A 21,498-nucleotide genomic window follows, 5' to 3' on the forward strand; every position below is an offset into this window, starting at 1 on the left:
GCACTCAAAATTCAGCCCTCACTGTCAAAAAGCTTGCAATTTTTGTTCAGAGGTTGGCATTAAAAGAGCAATTTCATTCAATAGGGATTGCTAGATTGACACTGGAAGTCTTTAAGAAGATGTTGGATAGCCATTTGCCTGAAACGGTATAGGGTTTCCTGCCTAGGCAGGGGATTGGACTAGAAGACCTCCAAGGTCCCTTCCAACTCTATTATTGTATTGTATTGTATTGATGTATTACACTTCCACTCCCAGAATTCCCCTTAGGAGTAGAATTTCACATTCCGGGGAATTCTCCAATTCTATGCCAATAGAATTTGAAGCCACTGACTAAGAAGGTCTTCAAGTACTCACCTGATCAGGTGCTTGTTTCACTGGAGGATTTCCCACATTTATATAATCATTAACCTTTTCCTCAGACTTCCTCTGTTTGGTTGCTGTTTTCTTCTTGCTAATATTTTGCTTTATACTTTAATTATACTAATGCAGAAGTTATTTATAAAAACTCAGTTGGCACTAAATCATTGATAAGCTAATTGGTACAGGCCTTGAGTGTTAAATATTACACAAGACACATAAGCTGTTCGGCTTCCTTATGTCTAAGATCAGTTTTAAGCTATATGTATGTAGTGCTTTTGAAACAGGGTAAATGAAGCAATATTCCTAATACAAATATTCAGATAGTTTTTTTAGGATTTATTCCTTACCACCCTCCTTTATTGCAGAGTTCCTAGTTGAATATGTGAAATTATGTGAACCAAATGTATAGCCATGAATTTGTGTTTTTAATTTTCCAGTAAAGGAAGAACAAAAACCAGCCCTGATCAGTCAACACTGTGGATTTCTAAGAACCCCAGAAAGGACAGTAACCTGGAAGTATAGAAAACTGGCTGAAAAGAAAGCAGAAATGATACTTTTCAGGATTTCTTATATTGTCTTGTTATATTGTCTTAGTTTGGAATGGCTTGAAATTGCAACAGATCAACAGAATGAAGTGGAAACTCCCCCTTGAGGCTATTGCTTGGATCATTTTTTAATACATGATTTTTGGTTTTTAATTCCATAGCAAGCATAGCCTGCTTAAAAAAAAAAGAATGTGATTATTTTGTAAGGAAAGTACTTGGTTACAAATACTAATGAGTAGACAAAACATTTTGAATTCAGCCTATGTGTCAGTTGTAGAAAAATATTTCTAATGTAACCTTTAACATTTATTTCCATTATTAATTTCATATATATTGTATTATTTCTCGCTAATGGATGGACTGTAATTCCAGCTAATATGAATTTACAGTGTATTAAGATAATTTATCTTTGCATAAAAAAATCTACACTAGAGTATGAGTTATTGTAATCTCATATATGTAAAAATATTTATCAGTGTTATTCATTTGATGAGATTCTTTTAAGGCAAAGAAAACGATGCACAGTACTTGATTATTCTTTGCTACCATCTATTTTTGATAATGCTTGTTCAATGTTAGCACAAAGTATTGTACTCAGGTCATATTAATTAGTACAAAAATAGTAGAATTAGTACATTCAATTCCCTGACAACAAGCTGAAAGAAAAAGTAGCTTTTCCTATGTATGCTTTACTGTTGGAACAAGCAATGGCAGAAATGTATGGTTGACAACTTATTCCATACAGGTATCTTGTTCTGTTCTGGTTTTATTGTGGTTTTGTTTTTAAATCGTACGAAAGTGAAGTCACCCTGATGCCACTTAGAAATGCTATCTCTTAATCACTTAAAAATCATGAAATGTACACACTGTCATGGAGTCTCCTTCCTTCCTTCCTTCCTTCCTTCCTTCCTTCCTTCCTTCCTTCCTTCCTTCCTTTCCTCCCTCCCTTTCTCGCTCCTTCGCTCCCTCTCTCCCACATTCCTGCCTCTAAGTTACAGAAATTGACACCACTTCTATATAGCATCACTTTATGCATACTTGAATATATAAAGAATTGTGTACAGTTTTTTAAAAATAGATTCAAGATAAGAATATGAAAGTAGACTTCAAAGGCTAGAAAATCTTTCTTGTAATATTTCTTTTGACACAATAACAATTTTCAAATATTTCCTGAAGATAGCTAAGAGTATTTTTATTCTTTTGGAAATTTTATTCCTATTTGCAAAAGTCTAGATTTGAAGACCAAGAAAAATATTTGTGAAACTGCCTCAGAGCTGCTCAGATCTGTAGAATAGATTCTCAGATTGGCGTTATTTATATAACAGTGATAAGTATGAAAAGATTGCTAGAGAATATATCCAAAGAGAGGTGTGTGTGTGTACGTACATACATACATACATACATACATACATACATACATACATACATACATACATACATACACACACTGTGTGTTGGTAAATAACTGCACACAATTCTATATTAAGAAACTGTAAACAACTGTACACATTCAGATTTGCTAAAGATGCCATTTTCAAGTTTCTGTCATACAGAGATTTTCTCAATTTGATCTAATATGCCTCCCTTATGCATATAGGGCTATTGAAATATATTCCTTATCCTAATGATTGGGTCATATCAAAGATGTCCAGGAAATATCATGGCTGTAGGACAGACTTGGATATAAACAAGTATTCCCTTGCCTCCCTTCTGCCCTCAAAAAATAAAAGCCAATAGCAATATTGTTTCCATATTGCTGCAAAGAAAATGACATAGAGATATCTTTGAAATCACCAAAAGTTGAGTTTGATGCTATTGTGCTGGTCATTTCCTAAAAATAAGAAAACGGTGTGGGATTTTTCTGTCTCTTGGCCAACATGGAAACATGTATTAACTGCAGATGTACATTAGCTGCAATGGAACTGAGACTGAAATATACATATTGGATTCATTCTCAAATCTCTGTTTGAAAATTCTTTGATTTGCATATGTATGAGAAAGTGCTTCTGTTGAAAACAATGGTATTTCTAAATATATAAATTCAGGATCATGAGACCTGATATGCGATAGAATCTATTGGATAGATGCTTTATTTCCTGCAGTTTTCAAGAGAAAAGTTGATTATTTGTTAGTATTAACAAACGTACTCTGAGAATTATAAATTGCTAAATCCTAAACTGCATGCAGAATGGTTTTGGCCTAATCAAATAATTTTATTACTATTGTATTAGAGACTATTGATTTATTTACAAGTTGAATTTTTTCTCATTACAGTTATAAGTTTGGCTCTTCTTTCTGAATTTGTAATATTTCTTATCTAAATTTAGATTGTTATTTCATTTAAAATACAGGGATGTCTTAAACACATTCTGACAGTATGATTTAAAACAAATGAAATATATGCATATATGATTTCACAGAAACAATATAAAAGCATTTCCCATTGATTTCGATAGAAAGCTGGTATTTATAGCTATGAGTTAGTTTTCAAAGATTTCTATCTTATAGTAAATGCAGTAATTGTTTGATTAGTCTATCATGCACTGCAGGAAAAAAACATCTAAAATTAATTAATAGAGAATAGAAAGTTACCTACTCGATTTGAATGGTTAGATCCATAGTATTTTCTAGTTCATTGGACTAGACATGAGAGTTTCATGCTAATCAGTACTGTATCCTGAATTTTTGCATAAACTATACATACACTTTGCATTGTCTAGTTTCTTAATAAACTGAGTTAATAATAGGAAATGATTCGGGAGGTATATCACTGAGGTTTTCTGATTGGAGCCTTAGTAATGACAAATATCATTACTGTTTGAAAAAAGCAGTCATTTGAAAATCTCTTACAAAAGAAAAAAATATTTATTATTATTATTATTTAAATGTATTCACAGCCTAACAGCAGTAGACTCTATATAAGAGTTTAATTCATGGTGTTGTCAACTGCTCTTCTCAGTAAGTGTAAAGGCACAATTTTACTGAGGGTTATACTTTCAACAAATCAGCATGTTATCTGAGCTACCCTTCTCTTTACTTATTCAAGTATTAAGAGAATAGCTGGAATAAAATTATTGCAACTTCTGGGTAAATGGCAGTGACACTTCAAGTACTTGTTCAGATCACTTCTAACACAAAACTTGGACATAATTTGAATTATTAATTTTTGCCTGATTCTGCAAAAGTTTATCGTAAAGATGCTATAGTCACATTATTTTTCAATCTCATATTCTTTCTACTTTTTTAAAAAAATAATTAATAATTAATGGTACGTTTTATCCAGTCAACAAATTTGAAAGCGTTTACATAAATTCCAGGGCGATTTGGAAGTGCACACTTGTAGCCAAAGGATGTTACGCCAAATAGAAACCACTTTTTATTCTCTTGACACATCAGGGGCCCACCAGAATCTCCCTGAAATGACAAAAGAAAAATTAAAATATTGTTATTGTTGACAGCACTATTACTATGAACGTAACTGTTTAATAAGATCACTGTCAGTTTTATATAATATTTCTGCAAGCTTCTCTGTAAGTCATAAGTTTAAATGAAACATATTGGGCCTGTGTAAAAGTTATGCCATCATGTTAATATAAGCATTGAAGAAAGAAATGCCTTTCATAAGGATCCTTTACCCAACCTGTTAACCATGGGCAGGAAATGCTTCAGTGAGATAAATTCACTGAAACGAATGTATTTATCACCTTGCTCTTGTATTGGCATTAAGGCAACCTTCAACCATATTTGGTTGCTGTGCTCCAAAAGTTATGTCTATTGCTTGTGCCTACATAGACCTGTCCATGCTGTTTCTTTGCTGTTATATCAATTTAATCTGTGCAATTTTATGTATTTTTATGTAAGAACCATGGTGGTGCAGTGATTAGAATGCAATACTACAGGTTACTTCTGCTGACTGCCGGCTGCCAGCAGTTTGGCAGTTCAAGTCTCACCCAGCTTAAGGTTGACTCAACCTTCCATCCTTATGAGGTCAGAACATTGAAGACCCAGATTGTTGGGGAAAATATGCTGACTCTGTAAACTGCTTACAGAGGGCAGTAAAGCACTGTGAAGTGGTATATAAATCTAAGTGCCATTGCTATTTCTGTTAATTGCTTGCAGGAAAGGTAGCATGGCTTTTTTTGAACAGGTTCTTTGATGGACTAGTGAAATTTTGAATGAACCTTCATTCCTTCCTTACCTCTCTTCCTTGTTAAGTTGACAATACTACTACTATTTTTTTTCCTTAACAGCCAAAATGATTAGAAAAAAGGTAATATTTTTCTTGCTTCCTAACATGGAGATATGCCAGATGGAAAAGTTTACATTATTTATTACTTTATGGCACAGTGGCTAGAATGCAGTACTGCAGGATACTTCTGCTGACTGCTGGCTGACTGCAATTTGGCAGATCAAATTTCATGAGGCTCAAGGTTGACTCAGCCTTCCATCCTTCCGAGGTGGGTAAAATGAAGACGTAGATTGTTGGGGGCAATATGCTGACTCTGTAAACTGCTCAGAGAGGGCTGTAAAGCACTGGAAGCAGTATGGAAGTCTAAGTGCTATTGCTGCTATAAAAAAGAATCAGAAAAACTGATATTTTATTGACTATTCTATGACAATGCAAACACTGTTACCATTTACCTTACAAGCATCAACTCCACCTTCATCATACCCAGCACATATCATGTTTTCAGTAATATTGTACTCTGGCATCAGTTTCTTGCATTTCTGATGTGTTATAAGAGGGACTTCTGCTTCTTGCAATATGCTTGAGATTGAATCTATTTGAAAACCAGAAGTATATGTATTGTTGTAACTGATAAAATGATACATATCATGTAAGTCAAATATTATACAGAATTCAGTCATTCCTATAGTCTACGACTTACCTCCAAAGCAGGCCCATGCAAGGCCCATCGGATTTTCATTCCCTAAAAGCTACATCTCATATAAGTAACGTGGCTCTCTCACTACTTTGGTCTTCACCTTCCAGCTAAAGCTTCCATTTGCAATAGATGGAAAATATTTCTGTGCAGTTCTCCAAGCTGCAGGGAAACCAGATGGAGCTTCTATTTATGCACAGCAGAGTTGTAATACTGCAGTACACAATTTAGTACAGATGTAAATAAAATCCACAGTGGATTATAGGACCATATTAGAGAGAGCGCACAGAATGGCACGGATAAGAAGCTCTTACAGTTTTCTAGCTTTCAACTTTCTCTAGCAACTGCTCCTCCTTCACTTATCTATTTTTGCTTGTCAAGATCAAAAAGTTATTAGTTCTAAAAAAAAGTGCTTGATTAGGTGGTGTGACATTCCATCCCCAACTTACAGAGTTGACCTTTGAATTTATAATGAGAGAATCATAATATTAATGCAATGCAGATAGAAGGTAAAAATAAATATCTGTTCTCACTTCTGCCTTTTTAATAAAAAAAGCTGTCATTCAGTGTTTCTGACATAAGTACACTCCAGCTGGAAGAATAGAATAGCTGATAGTTGTGGCATCGTTAAAAGTGAAACAGATTAGTTTAGTTTATTTAGCTTATATACCGCCCCCTCTCCCCGAAGGGACTCGGGGCGGTGTACAGACAATAAATATACAAAATGAATAACAAAGCAACACGCAAAACCAGACAAAACCAACTTAAACACACAGTCCGTACAAAACCAAACTATTTTACGATAATTAAAATAGTCCCAGTTAAAACCAATTTAAAACCCCAAAATTTAAAAATTTAAAATGCCATCCAGGAAGATTGATTATGGCATAGATATATTGTTTATAATTTTTATTCTCTGCACCCATGTGTGTAGTAACAATGAAGCACAACAGTTTGTGCATCACTGTATTCCTTTAATGAGGTAGGTTCTAGTCCATTTCAATTTATGCCATAATAAATCTAGTCTCGAAAGCGCTGCATGATGCTTGTTCTTCCCTTATTTATTAATACCTTTAAATATTGTTCTTCAAAAGACATTTATTGTGCATGGTCAGCTTGATGGCTTGGGACCTAGGTGACATTATGTGTATTTTTCATATTATGCTGTAGCTTTGATCCCAATTTTAAAAAGTTTCTGTGCTTTGCAATTGAAAAATAAATACATGCATTATTAACTGCAAATCCTACTATGGGGCCAAGGAATATGTTTTAGGGAAGATCTATGCATAACTGAAAAACAACCATTCTAAGGCATTGCACTACTTAGCAAACTAGTTTTAGTTGTTTAGCTGCATTCTTTGTCAGATTTTTTTTTGGGGGGGGGTGCTAAATTTAAAGCCACTTGTGGGTACCAAGGATTGCCTTTCTATATGTTTCTGTTTCCTGCAATCTACTTGCATAATTTACTTCTATGTTCCATGTTCCTTGGCTATGTGTGGAATGAGTTGCAATTATAAATGAATAAGGACTTCTCAGTGGTGGCTTCCATTGTTTGAAATGTATTTTTAGTCTAAATCTAATTTATTGTCAATAATATGTATTCTTTATGTAGTTCACTTAATATCTGGTTATTCAAGATGCCTTTATTAAAATAAAAAATGAATTTTCTATGGTAATATCTGTTTTAATCCTATTTATCTTTATTTTCTGTTTAATCATTAAAAACTGCTTTTGTGCCAGAATCTTTACCACTTTATGATTAGTTTATCATTTTATATGAGAGGCCAACAATTTTAGTGGTTTTCTTTTTCTACTTTTTTTTTTTCAAAAAATTTTATTGGTTTTTTAAAACATTTATAAGGAAAAGGGTAGGTGGAATGGTTACAAATTTTGGCAGTTGCAAGTGTGGCAGACGCCCCCTCCCTCCAAACTCATAAGATACATCTAAGTATAAAACATTAATACATGATCACAAAAAATCAGCATATTAATTCTAAAGAAAAGAGTTTTCAATCAATTTATATAGATATGATATATAGTCTAGATATAATTTCATTATTACTTTTGGTCTGTTTATAACATTGTGGTTTTCTTGTTCATTTTTGTGATCTGAGCTTTCTTGGTGTTGCCCCTTCACCCCCCGCTGGCAGAGCTCCGGCCCCTCCCGTGTCCTGTATGACCGTTGTAGCGTCTTCTGTTTTTTCTAGGTTCGCTTTATTTTTTTCCATAAAGGCCTGTGCCTCTATGGGTGTATTGATTCTGATTCTTGTCTCCTCCCAGAATATCAGCATACCTTCAGGCATCTACCATCTAAACCACACCCCCTTCTGGTATAGTTTATTCGCCAATTGCGAATAATTTTTCCTTTTCTCCCTAATTTTTTGGGGGATCTGCTTCAGGATGGTTATCTCCCTGTCATGATAAGTCAATGCTTGCCCCCTTTGTACACCCAGAATTTCATCTCTTGTGCTTTTCCTAAGGAATTTAATATGAACCTCCCTGGGTACATTGTGTGTTCTGGCATATGCTGAATTCACTCTATAGACCAGATCTATCTCCCATTCCATCTGCTGTTTATCTTTGTGTATGTATTCAGCTAAAATATTAGTCATAATGTCCCTTATATTTTCCCCATCTGCTTCTATTACATTTTGAAATCTAAGATAAAAGGACATTCTCTCAAACTCTGTTTTCATTTGTTGGATATCAAGTTCTTTGTTTCCCTTCTGTAGAGCCTCTACCCCCCCTCTCGCCTCCGCCACCCCACCCTCCACAAGGTCCAGTCTCTGTGAGTTCTTATAAATTTGGACTTGATTCTCTTTAATTTCTTCCTTCATTTCTTTTAATTGTTTCTTAATTTCTTCCTGGCCCTGTATGAGTTGCTGGAGCATTTGTTGCAAATCTATCTCTGTACTCTTAGGTTGCATCAGTTCTGTGATCTTTGACTGTGTGGCAGGACTGGATGTTGCAGATGTCGGTGCAGAAGTAGCAAAGCCAGGTTTTCCAGGGGGTGGTCTTTTTGGAGACATGGTTTATAAAACAAAGAGATCAGTCAGTATAGAGACTGGGCAGCTGGAGAAGTAGAGCAGGCAGATGAGTCCAGAAGGCAGAAGATCCAAACAGGTGGGAGTTTCTTTAATCAGTCTAGCAATAGATGAAAGTTTTTTTCTCCAAAGAGATCAGGAAATAACAATCCACAAGAGGTTCCTCTGGGTGACACGGAGACAAAGACCGGAAGCCTGAATTTTAAAGGTGGAGTCAGGTTTCACAGTTCATGAAGACAACGGAAGTGTGCCATCTTGCCCTGCCAGCTTTGGGCTCAGAGGCATAGGAAAAATTTTAAAAGTTCACAAAGTTCTCAGGTCATCAATAAGTTCTGGAACTAAGTCCAATGAAAAACACTTTTACTGGGGTGAGGCATCATTAGTTGGCTCTCCCCCCTCCTCCTTCCCCTGGGGGCGAGAGCAAAATTTTTTCAAGCTGCTTGTCCAAGGGGGGGGAAATCCCCCTCCCCTCCAGCCGCTCCTCCAAGAAAAATCCGAAAGATTAACTTTTAGAATTACTGAAAAGTCCATCAACTCAAAAGTAAGGGAATGAAGAGAGGAAGCATCTCACCGCACCGCCGCTGCTTCCTTCAGTTTTGCGTTCTCCGATCGGCATAGGGCGAGACGCCCACGCGCCCTCCGATACTGCTCCCTGGTGCCTAGAGCGAAGCGGAGAAGCCCCCACCAGCCGCCGCCAATGCCAGGGCCCTCCGCGAGCCGCTCCCTCGGCAGGACGCCTCTCCGGGGCGTCCTGTGCCCCCCCAGAAGCAGGGGAAGCCCACCGGGAGAGCGGGAGCGGGCAAAGGCTTGCCCGTCGCCGTAGCCGCCGGAACCGGAAGTCTCTTTTTCTACTTTTAATGTAATGACTACACAATATTTTTTTAAAAAAATCAAAGTTTGTTTGTTTTTGGAAAAAAAACCTACTTATGTACATTTTCCCAACCATTACTTTGGGTGGAAAATTAATATAAAGCTTCAATGGATCTGTTTCATAAAATGTACTCTAATATTATGACAGTTGATATATCTGAAAGAAAAAATGTTTTTATACTCTAAGTTATAGTGATTGCATCAGGAAAATACAATAAAATGAAGAAAAAGATTTAACATGACAGTAACGTACCTTCCGGTGTTGTTTTTCCCCAGCCAGCAACAGAGCATTTAGTGCCCGGCAAAAATTGATTATTTTTTTCTGGGAGGCAAATGGGCTGAATATAATCTGCATAAAAGAAATGAACAATTATACCTGCATTCTCCAGTCTTTCATAATAACATTGCACAATTTGTTTTGCTGAAAAATAAGCTTAAAAAAAATATCAGGATTACCAGTTTTATGATGTTGACTATTGGAAATTATACCAATTTTTAAAAATATCTCTTAGATTTAGACCCTAATCTGTTAATAACCCTAAGGCAAGGCTGCAAGAGAAAATCATTTTACCTGTGTAATTCACTCTAAATTGGAGATGCATCAAAGCAATGTCGCTGTCTTTTGTTCGTTTATTATAGTGAGGATTGATAATAATCTGATCAATCTTTCTGCTCACAGTTTGAGGATATGATAGATTGAGATTTGTGTGCAGGCCAAGAACTGCTTTCCACCGAGATGGTTTTAAATTCCTCCTAAGTCAAAATAACACATGCTTAAATTATGACTTGAAATAGCTTTGAGATGTAATTTTTGTATATTTTAACATTTGAACCAAATTGACACAATATGTTCAAACACAACTTTTACTGATTTCAGTAATATTGAGAGTCAGGGATAGACTTAAACCTCCAGATATTTTTGTGGTACCAGTTCCACAATCTCTTTCCACCAGCCATGTATGTTGGGGATCAAACTTTTAAGAGTTCTCAAACTACTTATTCCTGTCATCCATCTAATGTTCCCAAATTTCTGGCTACTAAAGAGTAGGTTTTTGTAAATGACTTAAAATTAGAAAATATTTTTGCTCAGTGCTCACAAAAATGGGCGAGGAGCCTATTTATCCTTTCAACTGTGTGATTATCCAATATTAGCAATATTCTATTTCATTTTCTCTGTTGTCAATCATCAATGTCACTAGTATAATATATTTAAGACAATATATAGGGATATAATATGCATTATTATATTAAAATAGATGTATACTGACTCAATTTTAAGAACAGCAGTTTATCAATATTGAATTTTATCCATTTCACACATTCCTTTTAATAAATGTTAAAATAGACCAAACTCAAATTATATGTGAAATTGTTTCATCATGCTACCAACATTATTAAGTCAAACACTCCTTTGAGTCAAGCTTCATTCTCAAAGATTATATTGTCACTTCCATCTGTATTATTTATCAGCAATATGGAAGTTCATGATTTTTTAATGTCTCAGTGTAGCCTATAACACTTGACTTTCTTAAGGATCACTTCCCCATCTGTTTATTAGATTTGAACAATTTCTCAAATTAGTCAATGTTGCTTGGATGATACTATTTTCCGTGAAATCAATATATTTACTACATTTAATAAAGGACTCACATTTTTACACAAAATCTATATTGTTTGTAATACACTATAGAATTGAACAAAATATAGATTAAAGAACCCACATTAATTTGTGGGCATAGGCATCACAAATTTGAACATTGTTTCCAAGTTTATTGCTTCATGTCCATGTATAATTACAGTGTTGAATTACATTGCATCCTTAGGGAGATAATGTCTCACAATGTGGTAAGTGTAAGATGAAGAATAAGATGAACTGTTTGATTATGAACAATGTGTCTTGTTATTCAGCAATGATATGCCAGCAGTGATGTAGCTGAGACAGTGCAGAAATCTAATACTTATGGAACAAGATAGCTCTAAAGAGAGGAGCTAATGGCCTTTATTAGGACAGGAGCAGCTCAGATTATGATAGAGAATCATACAAGCATCATAGAATATGCTAGCACAAGCCTGAATACCATTGTTGCTAATAACAAATATTGCAAATTCATATGAGACAAAGATGAACATTTATTATTCATATTTACTTAGATATGTTTCATATGGATGGTTAAGCTGCATTTCCTATAAGACATTCTTTAATCACACATCTGGCAAAACTTCAGAGGAGTACAATTTATTGTATTTAAAATGGAACACTTAGGCTAGTATAGCTGTTATAATGCAGATAACTACATTAAATCATTCTTGATTTATTTATAACTGTATTGTAACTAATGAGATGTAAGGTTGAAAGTAATTGAAGAATTACCACTCTTGGATTCCATTTTTAGTAATGAAATGCTTTGAATATATTAGTAACATTACGAGAAAAAGTTCACATCTTAATATGCTATAGACAGCTTCTGCAATGCATAATGTGAACAGCACTGATGGAGCCAGGAAAAATTTCCAACCAACTCCCAATTAATGTTTTAAAAGCATTAGGAGTAATAGTTCTTATAGCTCTAAGATACATTCCTTAAAATATGGGTATACATATTTTAATATTCAGAAGTGGACCTCTTTTTTTTATGCAGAACCAGTTAATAAATTCTGACCATCAAGATTGTCCTGTTTTCCTTTCTATAAATCAAATATTTACAAGAAACTGCTTCTTTTTCTGGAATGAGAGTGTTCATTACATTCCTCTCAGACATTTCCCATAGTTCATTGTCTCCTATGACAAATATTAGATATATGAAGATAAATAAGTTCCTTAAAACTGTTCTAATTTAAGAAAATATTAGACTGTGCAGAAAGGAGTAGGTTAACACTAGCAATTAAAGGAAAGGGAGAATCTGATTGTTATAATATATGGGGGTTATTCTATCATTGGTTAGAAAATGAATATGGATAAAAAGTATAAAATTAAATAATTTAGAAAGAGAAAAGTTATATCAGGAGATATGTTAAGTTGGAATGTTAAAATAAGAAGAGATGTATATAAAGAAGTTGGTGGTAAGCTATAACTATTATGACACAAAAAAATTGTACTCAGATGACACACTGATTGATGAAAGATGAAATGTTTGTTTTAAAGGAAAAAATAAATAACTTTTACAAAAAAAGAGAAACTGTTCTAATTTAGATATCTTGTTCTTATAAATTTTAAATATTCTATCAATCCAACACATTCGCATGTACCAGAATTAAAAAAAAGGTGGAAACTAATCAAGGAGAGAAGCAACTTAGAACTGAGGAGAAATTTCCTGATAGTTAGAACAATTAATCAGTGGCTCCAACACTGGAAGTCTTTAAGAAGATGTTGGATAGCCATTTGTCTGAAACGGTATAGGGTTTCCTGCCTAGGCAGGGGGTTGGACTAGAAGACCTCCAAGGTCCCTTCCAACTCTCCTATTGTATTGTATTGTATTGTATTGTATTGTATTGTATTGTATTGTATTGTATTGTATTGTATTGTATTGTATTGTATTAATATAAGATAATCACATAGGGTTGTTACTGTGAGCAAAACAGAAGTAAGAGGAAGATGTATTAGATATGTGTTCACCACTTTGAGTTAGCTATAAAAGCAGGATGAAAATCTAATTAATATAAGATTGCTTTATTGCTTTTATCAGAATCCAAGATCTGATAATTAGATTCAAGCAAATAAGGCCATTGCCTCAATTTGAAATGTGAGCTAGATTATTTAAGAAAAGGGAAGGATTACTTAAGCAAATGCTCCATTCATATAGTGGTACCTCATCTAGTTTGCAAAAATCAGTACTATCAGATGACAGCAAAGAGATATATAATACTCCAATTCTTTCCTGTATTCATATTTTTGCAGCTGGGTAATGGGTTTTATTGAATAAGTACCACTCATAATACTGGTGCTCTTCTTAAGAACTGTTTTAAAGTAAAATCTTTTTATGAACGGTGTTCTTTATTCATTTTGTATATTTTGGGAAAATATATATTGCATTTATTAACAATTATAGTATGTATTCAAGTGAACTCTATGCGGAATTGATTGCTATAAGAAGTTTAAATTCCTGTGCATCCCTGATACTGATTGTCTCTTTACTATAGTATGAGATGTGATGCTGTATTTATATTATTAGAGAGGCAAGGGCTATATGTATCTTGTCTCTATCTTTTAACTCTCCATGAATCGTCAGGTAAATACTGATATCCACATTTTTTAAAAAAGAAGAATACATGAAGATATGGAATGTAACAACTGTTGAATTCTGGAAATAAAGTTACCCATAGACACAATGTGCAGCTGAGAGTAGCCATTCATTGTTGATAAGAGAAGCTCCACAGGTGGGATTGTAATTGAAATACAGTGAGACTATCCAAGGCCAAGCACCTTCTTGAGCATCAGAACCACCAACAATTCTTGGTTGAGATTTCTGGGTAATCATCCTTTTCCCACAAGCTATGGGTAAGGAAAATAAAAAGTATAAATATGTGTTCTGAGAAATACTGTATTTTTTGCTCCATAAGACACACTTTGTTTCCTCCCAAAAGTGCAAATATGGGTGACAGGCAGCAGCAGCGGCGAATGGCGGCAGTGATGCCCACCACATGGAATAGCTTATTGGCGGTATTCTGGGAAGCCAATCCAACCACCGATCAGCTGCTCGGAGGTGAAGGCTTCAGCATTCCCTGGGTGGCAGCAGACACAGAAGAGGCAGGCTGTTTGCTGTTTGCTGCAAGGACACTAGCCAGATGGACTCTGGGAGGAAAAGGCAAAAAAAAATTTCTTGTTTTCCTCCCCTAAACCTAGGTGCGTCTTATGGTCAGGAGCGTCTTATGGAGCAAAAAATACAGTAATCAGATATGCTAATTTAGCGTACTCTGCAATAGAGTTTTGAATATTTTCTTGAATACAGGTAATCCTTGACTTTACAATAATTATTTTAAGACAATATATTTAGTTTACTGTGTATTATTTTCTGTGAAAACTATTGTTGGGTAAATAATATTTTTATTATAAATTGTTTCTGTTGTTATTGAAATTCCTGTTTATTAATGAAAAAGGTCACTGCTGTAAAAATTCAAGGTATTAAAAAAATTAATTTAATTTTTGAGGGAATTTACAGATATGCTGACTTTCATTGTATAATCCACACTGCAGCAATTTTTATCTTCCCTTGTTTTACATAGTTCAATAACTTCACATTTAAACCATCTTATGAAACAATGAAATAAAGACCTTTATAAGGTAAATAATGTCAATAAACCTTCTGAAATGATTTAAACTAAAGAAAAAAATGTCAAAGAAATATTAATCAAATTCAAAATATTCCAAAAATGAAATAAAAAGTAGTTGTGAAGTTTTAGCAATAACAACAAAAAAATGCAGTAAACTGTACAATGTATCTTTTGCACTATTAAATAGATCTATCTGGATTTTTGTTTAGTTTAAAAATGTCAGACTACTATAAAAGCAACATAAAAAAAATCTGTTTCTTTCTTCCTCTTACTTCCCTTCCTGACACTAAATGCTACCTGTATTTTTTAATAATGTTAATACATTTAGAAATACAAAATGATGGGCCAAAATAATGCAACAATACTATATTTTAAAATCATAAATATATGAATAAATTCTGAAGGATCCTAAAACTAACCCGAAAAATATTTTTTAGCAGTAAAAATGCCAACAGTGTAAACAGAAAATGTAATGTATTGGGAAAAAACGGAGTTACCCTTTTAAGTTGAATTTTTGATTTTTCATAAACTTACATTTACCAGTGCATTGCAAATGAATCACCAAATTATTCAAACACTTTACCCTAAGAAAAGAGCATATTTAGTACAAATCAGGTAATAAAGTCCATACATAGAGAATGTATTTTTTAAATCAAATACAATATTCCATTTATCAACAGATGTTGTAAAGCTTTGTAAATACTCTAAAATATCATTTGACTTCTCTATGATGATGAATGACAATGTTTTTAAAAAGTCAATTATTTCCAATATAGTTATCCATAGTAATTAATCCTAGAAAAGGATAAATTTTAGAATTATCTGGCTGTTAATTATCTGTCACTTTACATATTTGTTGTTATTACCCATTTTTTAAACAGCTTGATGGAAAACAATACTACTTTTACATACAGTATATATAAGACTGCATAAAAGTTTAGAAACTGACCAAAGGAAACACAATGTTGAGTGTAAAGAGAAGTGAAAATTAAAAGACACTGTAGGCCAGACTGAATCAACTGATCTTTTACAACCACCAAAAGCTTTCAAATGTCTTAGACTCTTTCATCAGTCAAGAAGATTAAAGTCCAAGAGAGAAAGAAAAAGAGGAGGGAGTAGCAGAGCTTTGAGATAACTACACCTGTACTAGCTGGAGTTTAGAATATGGTTATCAGTAGCAAACAATTATGTCAAAATGCTGACATATGCGCAACTGCATAATGATCTTATGACAACTGACAAAAAAAATGTAAATCTCATGATTTGTGCTATGGTGTCATTACAGGGATTGCTCTTTGCCTCACCATAGATGCCATCTCATAGTAGAGAAATCAATCAGAAGCATTTGGATCGGGGGTATCTCCAACCTTGGCAACTTTAAGATTTGTAGACTTCAACTCCCAGAATTCCCCAGCCAACATGGCAGTCTTAAAGTTGCCAAGATTGGACACCCAAGATTTAGGTAATCCAGAAGAGGAAATCTTTCACCCTCTAGATCAGGGTTTCTCAACCACAGCAAATTTAAGGTATGTGGGGTTCGATTCAGTTGCAGTATATGCTATGTTCCAGAGCTTGTTGGGATAAACAAATATGAAAATGATTATAAAAATATGACTTGGTAAGAAATACACATCCCTTAGGTCAGACTGACTCCAGCATTTCGGAGATACAACTGCTTAAATAAAGATTTTTAAAAGAACTACAGAGACTCTGTTTGTGCTAAAAAGTAATACCTCATAGATATGCACTGTATTCTTGTATTTCATGGATTCTAAAAAATCCAGCTCAAGTCCCTGAGTTGCATAGGTAACTTCGTGGACATAATTGTATAGTTTTATGATTACAAATCAAACTGCTTTGGCACTATTCTTGTCTTGAGAAGGATTTTTTTTCTTTTTACTTTTTAATCTAATCTAGGGTTCTGGCATCCTATTAAATTTCCTACCCATGTACTGATCAGGCACTGCACTTTTTAGCTTCTTGTTCCAGTCAAGATCAGTCACCTACTGTCGCGAAGACATCATAGATGAACTTCAATTAGATATTAAGTTCATTTATTTTCAACACATAAAGCTTTAATGCCAGGATATGTTCTATACAACCTTCCATTATGGATACATGATTACTATGATTAAGCAATCGCAGGACTGAATTGTGATCTCACAAAGAGTTCTTGGGGGATGGAACCTCCACTTTGGAAAAATCTTCCACATTTTGGGGTCACGTACCACTATACTATTTAGGCACCTAGGAGCTATTGTTTTCACTGTTGCTGTGAAAATAATAGCTTTTTTTACATCCACCCATTTTAATGTAACATGTTTTACATTAGCTATTGTTGTTTTATTATTGTTTTAAATCTGATTGTAAGCAATATATGTTTTTTAAAAAATAACATTCTTATAAATACAATGATTGAAATTTATACTGTTGCAAAATGAATTCTTGATTAATTCTTAATGTGTTGTTTAATACAAGCACAAATGAGGCTATCAATCACTTGTGTTGCTTTTCTTACAAGTAAAATGTAACTCTGTTTATTTCTTTATGGTTTAAATATTAAGTTAGTACATCTCACCATCCAATCAACAAGTCTGAGGCACTTTTAATTCATTTTTAACTGTATAATACTAATAAGCATGCCTAGCTTTAAAACTTTTATTTTACCATATTGATTATAAAACTAAATTTCTAGTTTCTATTGGATTTCTGGGATGACTAAAAGAACAAAAACAAAATAAAGTTGCATATAGGGACATAAAAGTAATCTGTAACATATTTTTCACTTGAGCTTATCAAAATGATTTTTCTCTATGGGAATGAAATAAATTGGCAGTTCTATTGTTTGTAAGAAATGTTCTTGATTGAAATGCCTTCTCCAATAAGTGCTACCTTCTTTTTCAAATATCCCCCCATTTTTTCTTTCAAAAACTATATTGGAGGGAAAGTTGAAAACAAACAAAAAATCTTTGATGAATTGAAATGTTTTAAAATATGCCCTACTACTATTGCTTTAATAACATAACAATTAAAAATTATGCTCCTATATACTGTATACCAAATGCTATATTAATACAACATAGAACAATAGGGTTGGACGGGATCTTGTAGACCTTCTTCTCCAGCCTCTTGCCAACATAAATCTTACAGCTGGCAACTCTTCATATGTCAAAGTAGATGGCAACATATAACTGACTTGGCTGATCTCAAAAATCTAAGCAGGATTTACTCTGGTAATGATTCTTATGAAATGCAAGAGTTGATGTTTAGGTGGAGAATTGGGTATGGGGTAAATGAAAGCCTTCGCAGAAGAAGGAAAGTGGCAATCAGACTCCACATTGTTGCCATATCCATAGTTGTTGTAAATTCTATTACAACAACTGATTATTAATATCAGAATATTAAGTGGTTAAAAAACTCCTTATTTTGATTCATATCAGTTGATGTTAGTGAGGGGACTGTTAATTTGTCCGAAATGTTCATTTATTCTGTAAATGTTTGTTAGTTTATATGGAAATTTCCATACCTTTTGACAATTTTTACTGATAAATAATAAGAGAATTAAGAAGCAAAAAAGAAAAAAAATAGAAATTCCTACTTACTATATTTTCAATGATTTACTTATACTTACTTCACCATTTTAAACTGTCATTTATAAAGCCTTACCTTGGTGTTAGTGTCAAATTGCTGTTAGTTGCTTTTTTAATTTCTACAAATGGACCTGCCCCAGTAAACAAGACAGGAGATGACTCGTTCCCACTTCTAAAAGGAAAAACTTTGCTTAAAACATATCCTTTTAATTATAATAAAAATACAGAAATTATTGTGCTGTATTATTTATGGTTTAATAAGATAAAGAAATTACTTAGTAAACATATTTTATAGCACATTTGGAAATGATTACTCTTAGGAATAAATGTGCTAAACTGAGCAATCAAAATATGCCAATAATTCTACCATTACGCAAGGAATCAGAAAGAAAAACCTGGCATTTACCACAGTTTGGAACTTACTTTGGACTTGGGCTACAAATTTCCCAAATTGATGGCCAAAATAGTTAGTTATTTGTTGATTGGTCCTCCTATATCAAATTAAGAACTTGCATTTGTGAATCGATCTATCTGATTTAGATATGGAACTATTGTAGCCATTTGCATATGATTAAGAAGTCTGCATAGTAATAAAACTATACATGCATTTATAAATGAACATAAACATAATCTGCAAGCTGGGTTCCAATATAACAATGATAGGGGAGAAAGTTAAAGGGGAGAGAAGGTAAATTGTTATAATTTAGATCTTCAGTTACCACTGCAATTATTCAATGATAATATACAATGTTATAGTACTACAAATGGAGCTTCATGTTTTATTCTTGCATATTGAGGAAATGAAAATATAGACCAAATTCCATACTGAAAGTCAGAATAAATTTAATAGAAAAAATTGATGAGATATCCTGGGAACTAGATAAAGCAACTATGAAAATACTAACGGCTAATAAACCAATATTTGAAAGCGATTAGCTTCCTTCTTTTTCATTTTCTTATTTTTTACAGGGATTTATCTGTGTGTGTGTGTGTGTGTGTGTGTGTGTGTGTGTGTGTTTATTCTTAAAAATATTATAGCTAGCATTATTGTCACTGTTGTTATTTTTAAAAGAGATCTTTATAAATAGTAGAAGGAAGGGATATTTCCAAGTTTTCAAAGCTATTCTGGATTTGGCAGGTAAATTTCAATTATGTGTAATAAATCTTCACTTATTTTATAAAATCTGTATTTCCAGTGAATGGCAGTTATATATTTAATATTAAAGGGCTAACAAAAGAACAACTAAACGCATAATATATCTTATACAACAACAAGAAGAACAACAGCAGCATTCAGCATGTCCATGTGTTGATAAACAGTCAAAATGTCTTCCATATAAACATTTTTTTCCTGACTAAAGTGTAATCAAGTTGACATTGAGCAGACATGCCTTAGTTCTTGAAGAAAGTTTCTGCTGCTGGAAATGCCACTGGGAAAGCCAGGTACATTATACATTATGCAGAACATTAGAGCTTTATACCTGCTCTTTCTTCCAAACCTACAAGCCAGTATTATATCTGTCATATAAAGTATTAGCAGAAGAATTAGCTCTGAAAGAAACTATAATCCAAAACTTTACTTACCCTAGTTTTAACAGATTGCAGACACTGGTTGATAATTCTTCTGTCCACTGATTAGCACAAGCTGTAAACCATTGCGTCTCAATTTTGAATTGGACTAACCCATTGGAGCTGACAGAACCATTGATCAAGCGCACTGTCATAAAAGTAAGGTTTAATATTATAACACAGATTGAGGATTCGTTTTATTCATAGAACACTGCGTATGATCAAGTTCAAATTTAGCAGATGTGAAAAGGTGTGATTTGAACATCTTTCTGTTTTCCCTTTTCAAATCCAAATCAAATTCTGTAATAAAACTCGTGTCAGGGTCAGAAATGCTTCGTGAGTTAACAATTAGATTTTGAAGTGAACATTATTATTATTTTGTAAATGCACCATTTTCCTGGCTCACATTGATGTGCTTAGTCCTGATTGTTCCATAGTTGTTCTTGAATTACTTGGGATCCATATAAACAGTGTATTTACCAATTGAGAACTCATGGGCTTTTGGATGATGAACACTTTATATAGTACATTTAGAAAGACTTAGATCGGGGTGCCAAACTCAAGGCCTGCAGGCCGGATTCACCCTGTGGAGTGCTGAGATTTGGCACATGGTGACGCTCCCAGTGAAAACAGATCTCAGGAGGGCCACTCATGGCACTCCCAGTCTCCGTTTTTGGCCACAACAGCCTCCTGCAGCCCTCTGCCAGTGAAAATGGAGTTCAGGGATGCCTGGTTCCCCCCTAAGTTCCAGAGGACTGCAGAAGATCATTGCAACTGAAAATAGAGCCTGAGAGGCCCATGTGTGGCCCTCTCAGCTCTGTTTTCACTGGCAAAGGGCTGTAGGAGGTTGTTACAGCTGAAAACAGAGCTCACAAGGGCTGCACATGGTCCTCCCAAGATCTGTTTTCACTGGCAGTGGGTTGCAGGTCACAACGAAAAACAGAGCTTCAGTGCCCGTTCTTGCTGGCAGAGCGCTTGGGCCACTAAAGGAGCCTTCAAGATGGCCACACCCACCCTGGCCATGTCCAACTCATCCCCCCAAGGTAAAACACAACCTTGAAGTGACTCTCAATGAAATCGAGTTTGACAACCCTGACTTAGATAATTCATAGGAATAAATCTTTAGCCGTCTAGATTATTCTCAACCTCAGCAACTTTAAGATATATGGTCTTCAACTCCCACAATTCCTCAGTTAGCATGAGTTTGAGAAACATTGCTCTAGATCAGAGCTGTCAAACTCGTGGCCTGTGGGCCGGAGGTATCACACGCTGGAAACGCCCACAAGTGAAGAAAAATCCCAATATGTCACATGACACCGCTGTGATGATGCAAGTTTGACATCCTTGCTCTAAATGTTACTAATCTATA

General features: G+C 34.2%; 2 protein-coding genes across 4 annotated transcripts in view; one reads left to right on the top strand and one right to left on the bottom strand.

Moving 5' to 3' along the window:
• The window catches only part of CHODL (chondrolectin), a 36,105-nt gene extending 34,561 nt beyond the window's left edge, over nt 1–1,544 (top strand). For all 3 annotated transcript variants that reach the window (XM_081950628.1, XM_081950630.1, XM_081950629.1), the window contains exon 7: nt 798–1,544. In XM_081950628.1, coding sequence (XP_081806754.1) covers nt 798–882 — 85 coding nt within the window. In that variant the 3' untranslated portion in view covers nt 883–1,544. The remainder of the gene's footprint in view (nt 1–797) is intronic.
• Nucleotides 1,545–3,045: 1,501 nt separating this feature from the next.
• The window catches only part of TMPRSS15 (transmembrane serine protease 15), a gene marked incomplete at its 5' end in the record, with an annotated part of 59,642 nt that continues 41,189 nt past the window's right edge, over nt 3,046–21,498 (bottom strand). The window contains 8 exons of the mRNA XM_081953143.1: nt 3,046–4,319; nt 5,547–5,686; nt 9,956–10,051; nt 10,274–10,455; nt 14,017–14,191; nt 15,505–15,554; nt 18,637–18,732; nt 20,145–20,277. Of these exons, the coding sequence (XP_081809269.1) occupies nt 4,161–4,319; nt 5,547–5,686; nt 9,956–10,051; nt 10,274–10,455; nt 14,017–14,191; nt 15,505–15,554; nt 18,637–18,732; nt 20,145–20,277 (1,031 nt within the window). The 3' untranslated portion in view covers nt 3,046–4,160. The remainder of the gene's footprint in view (nt 4,320–5,546; nt 5,687–9,955; nt 10,052–10,273; nt 10,456–14,016; nt 14,192–15,504; nt 15,555–18,636; nt 18,733–20,144; nt 20,278–21,498) is intronic.

This window comes from Natrix helvetica (assembly GCF_964273705.1).
Source record: "Natrix helvetica genome assembly, chromosome: 4".
Lineage (NCBI taxonomy): Eukaryota > Metazoa > Chordata > Lepidosauria > Squamata > Natricidae > Natrix > Natrix helvetica.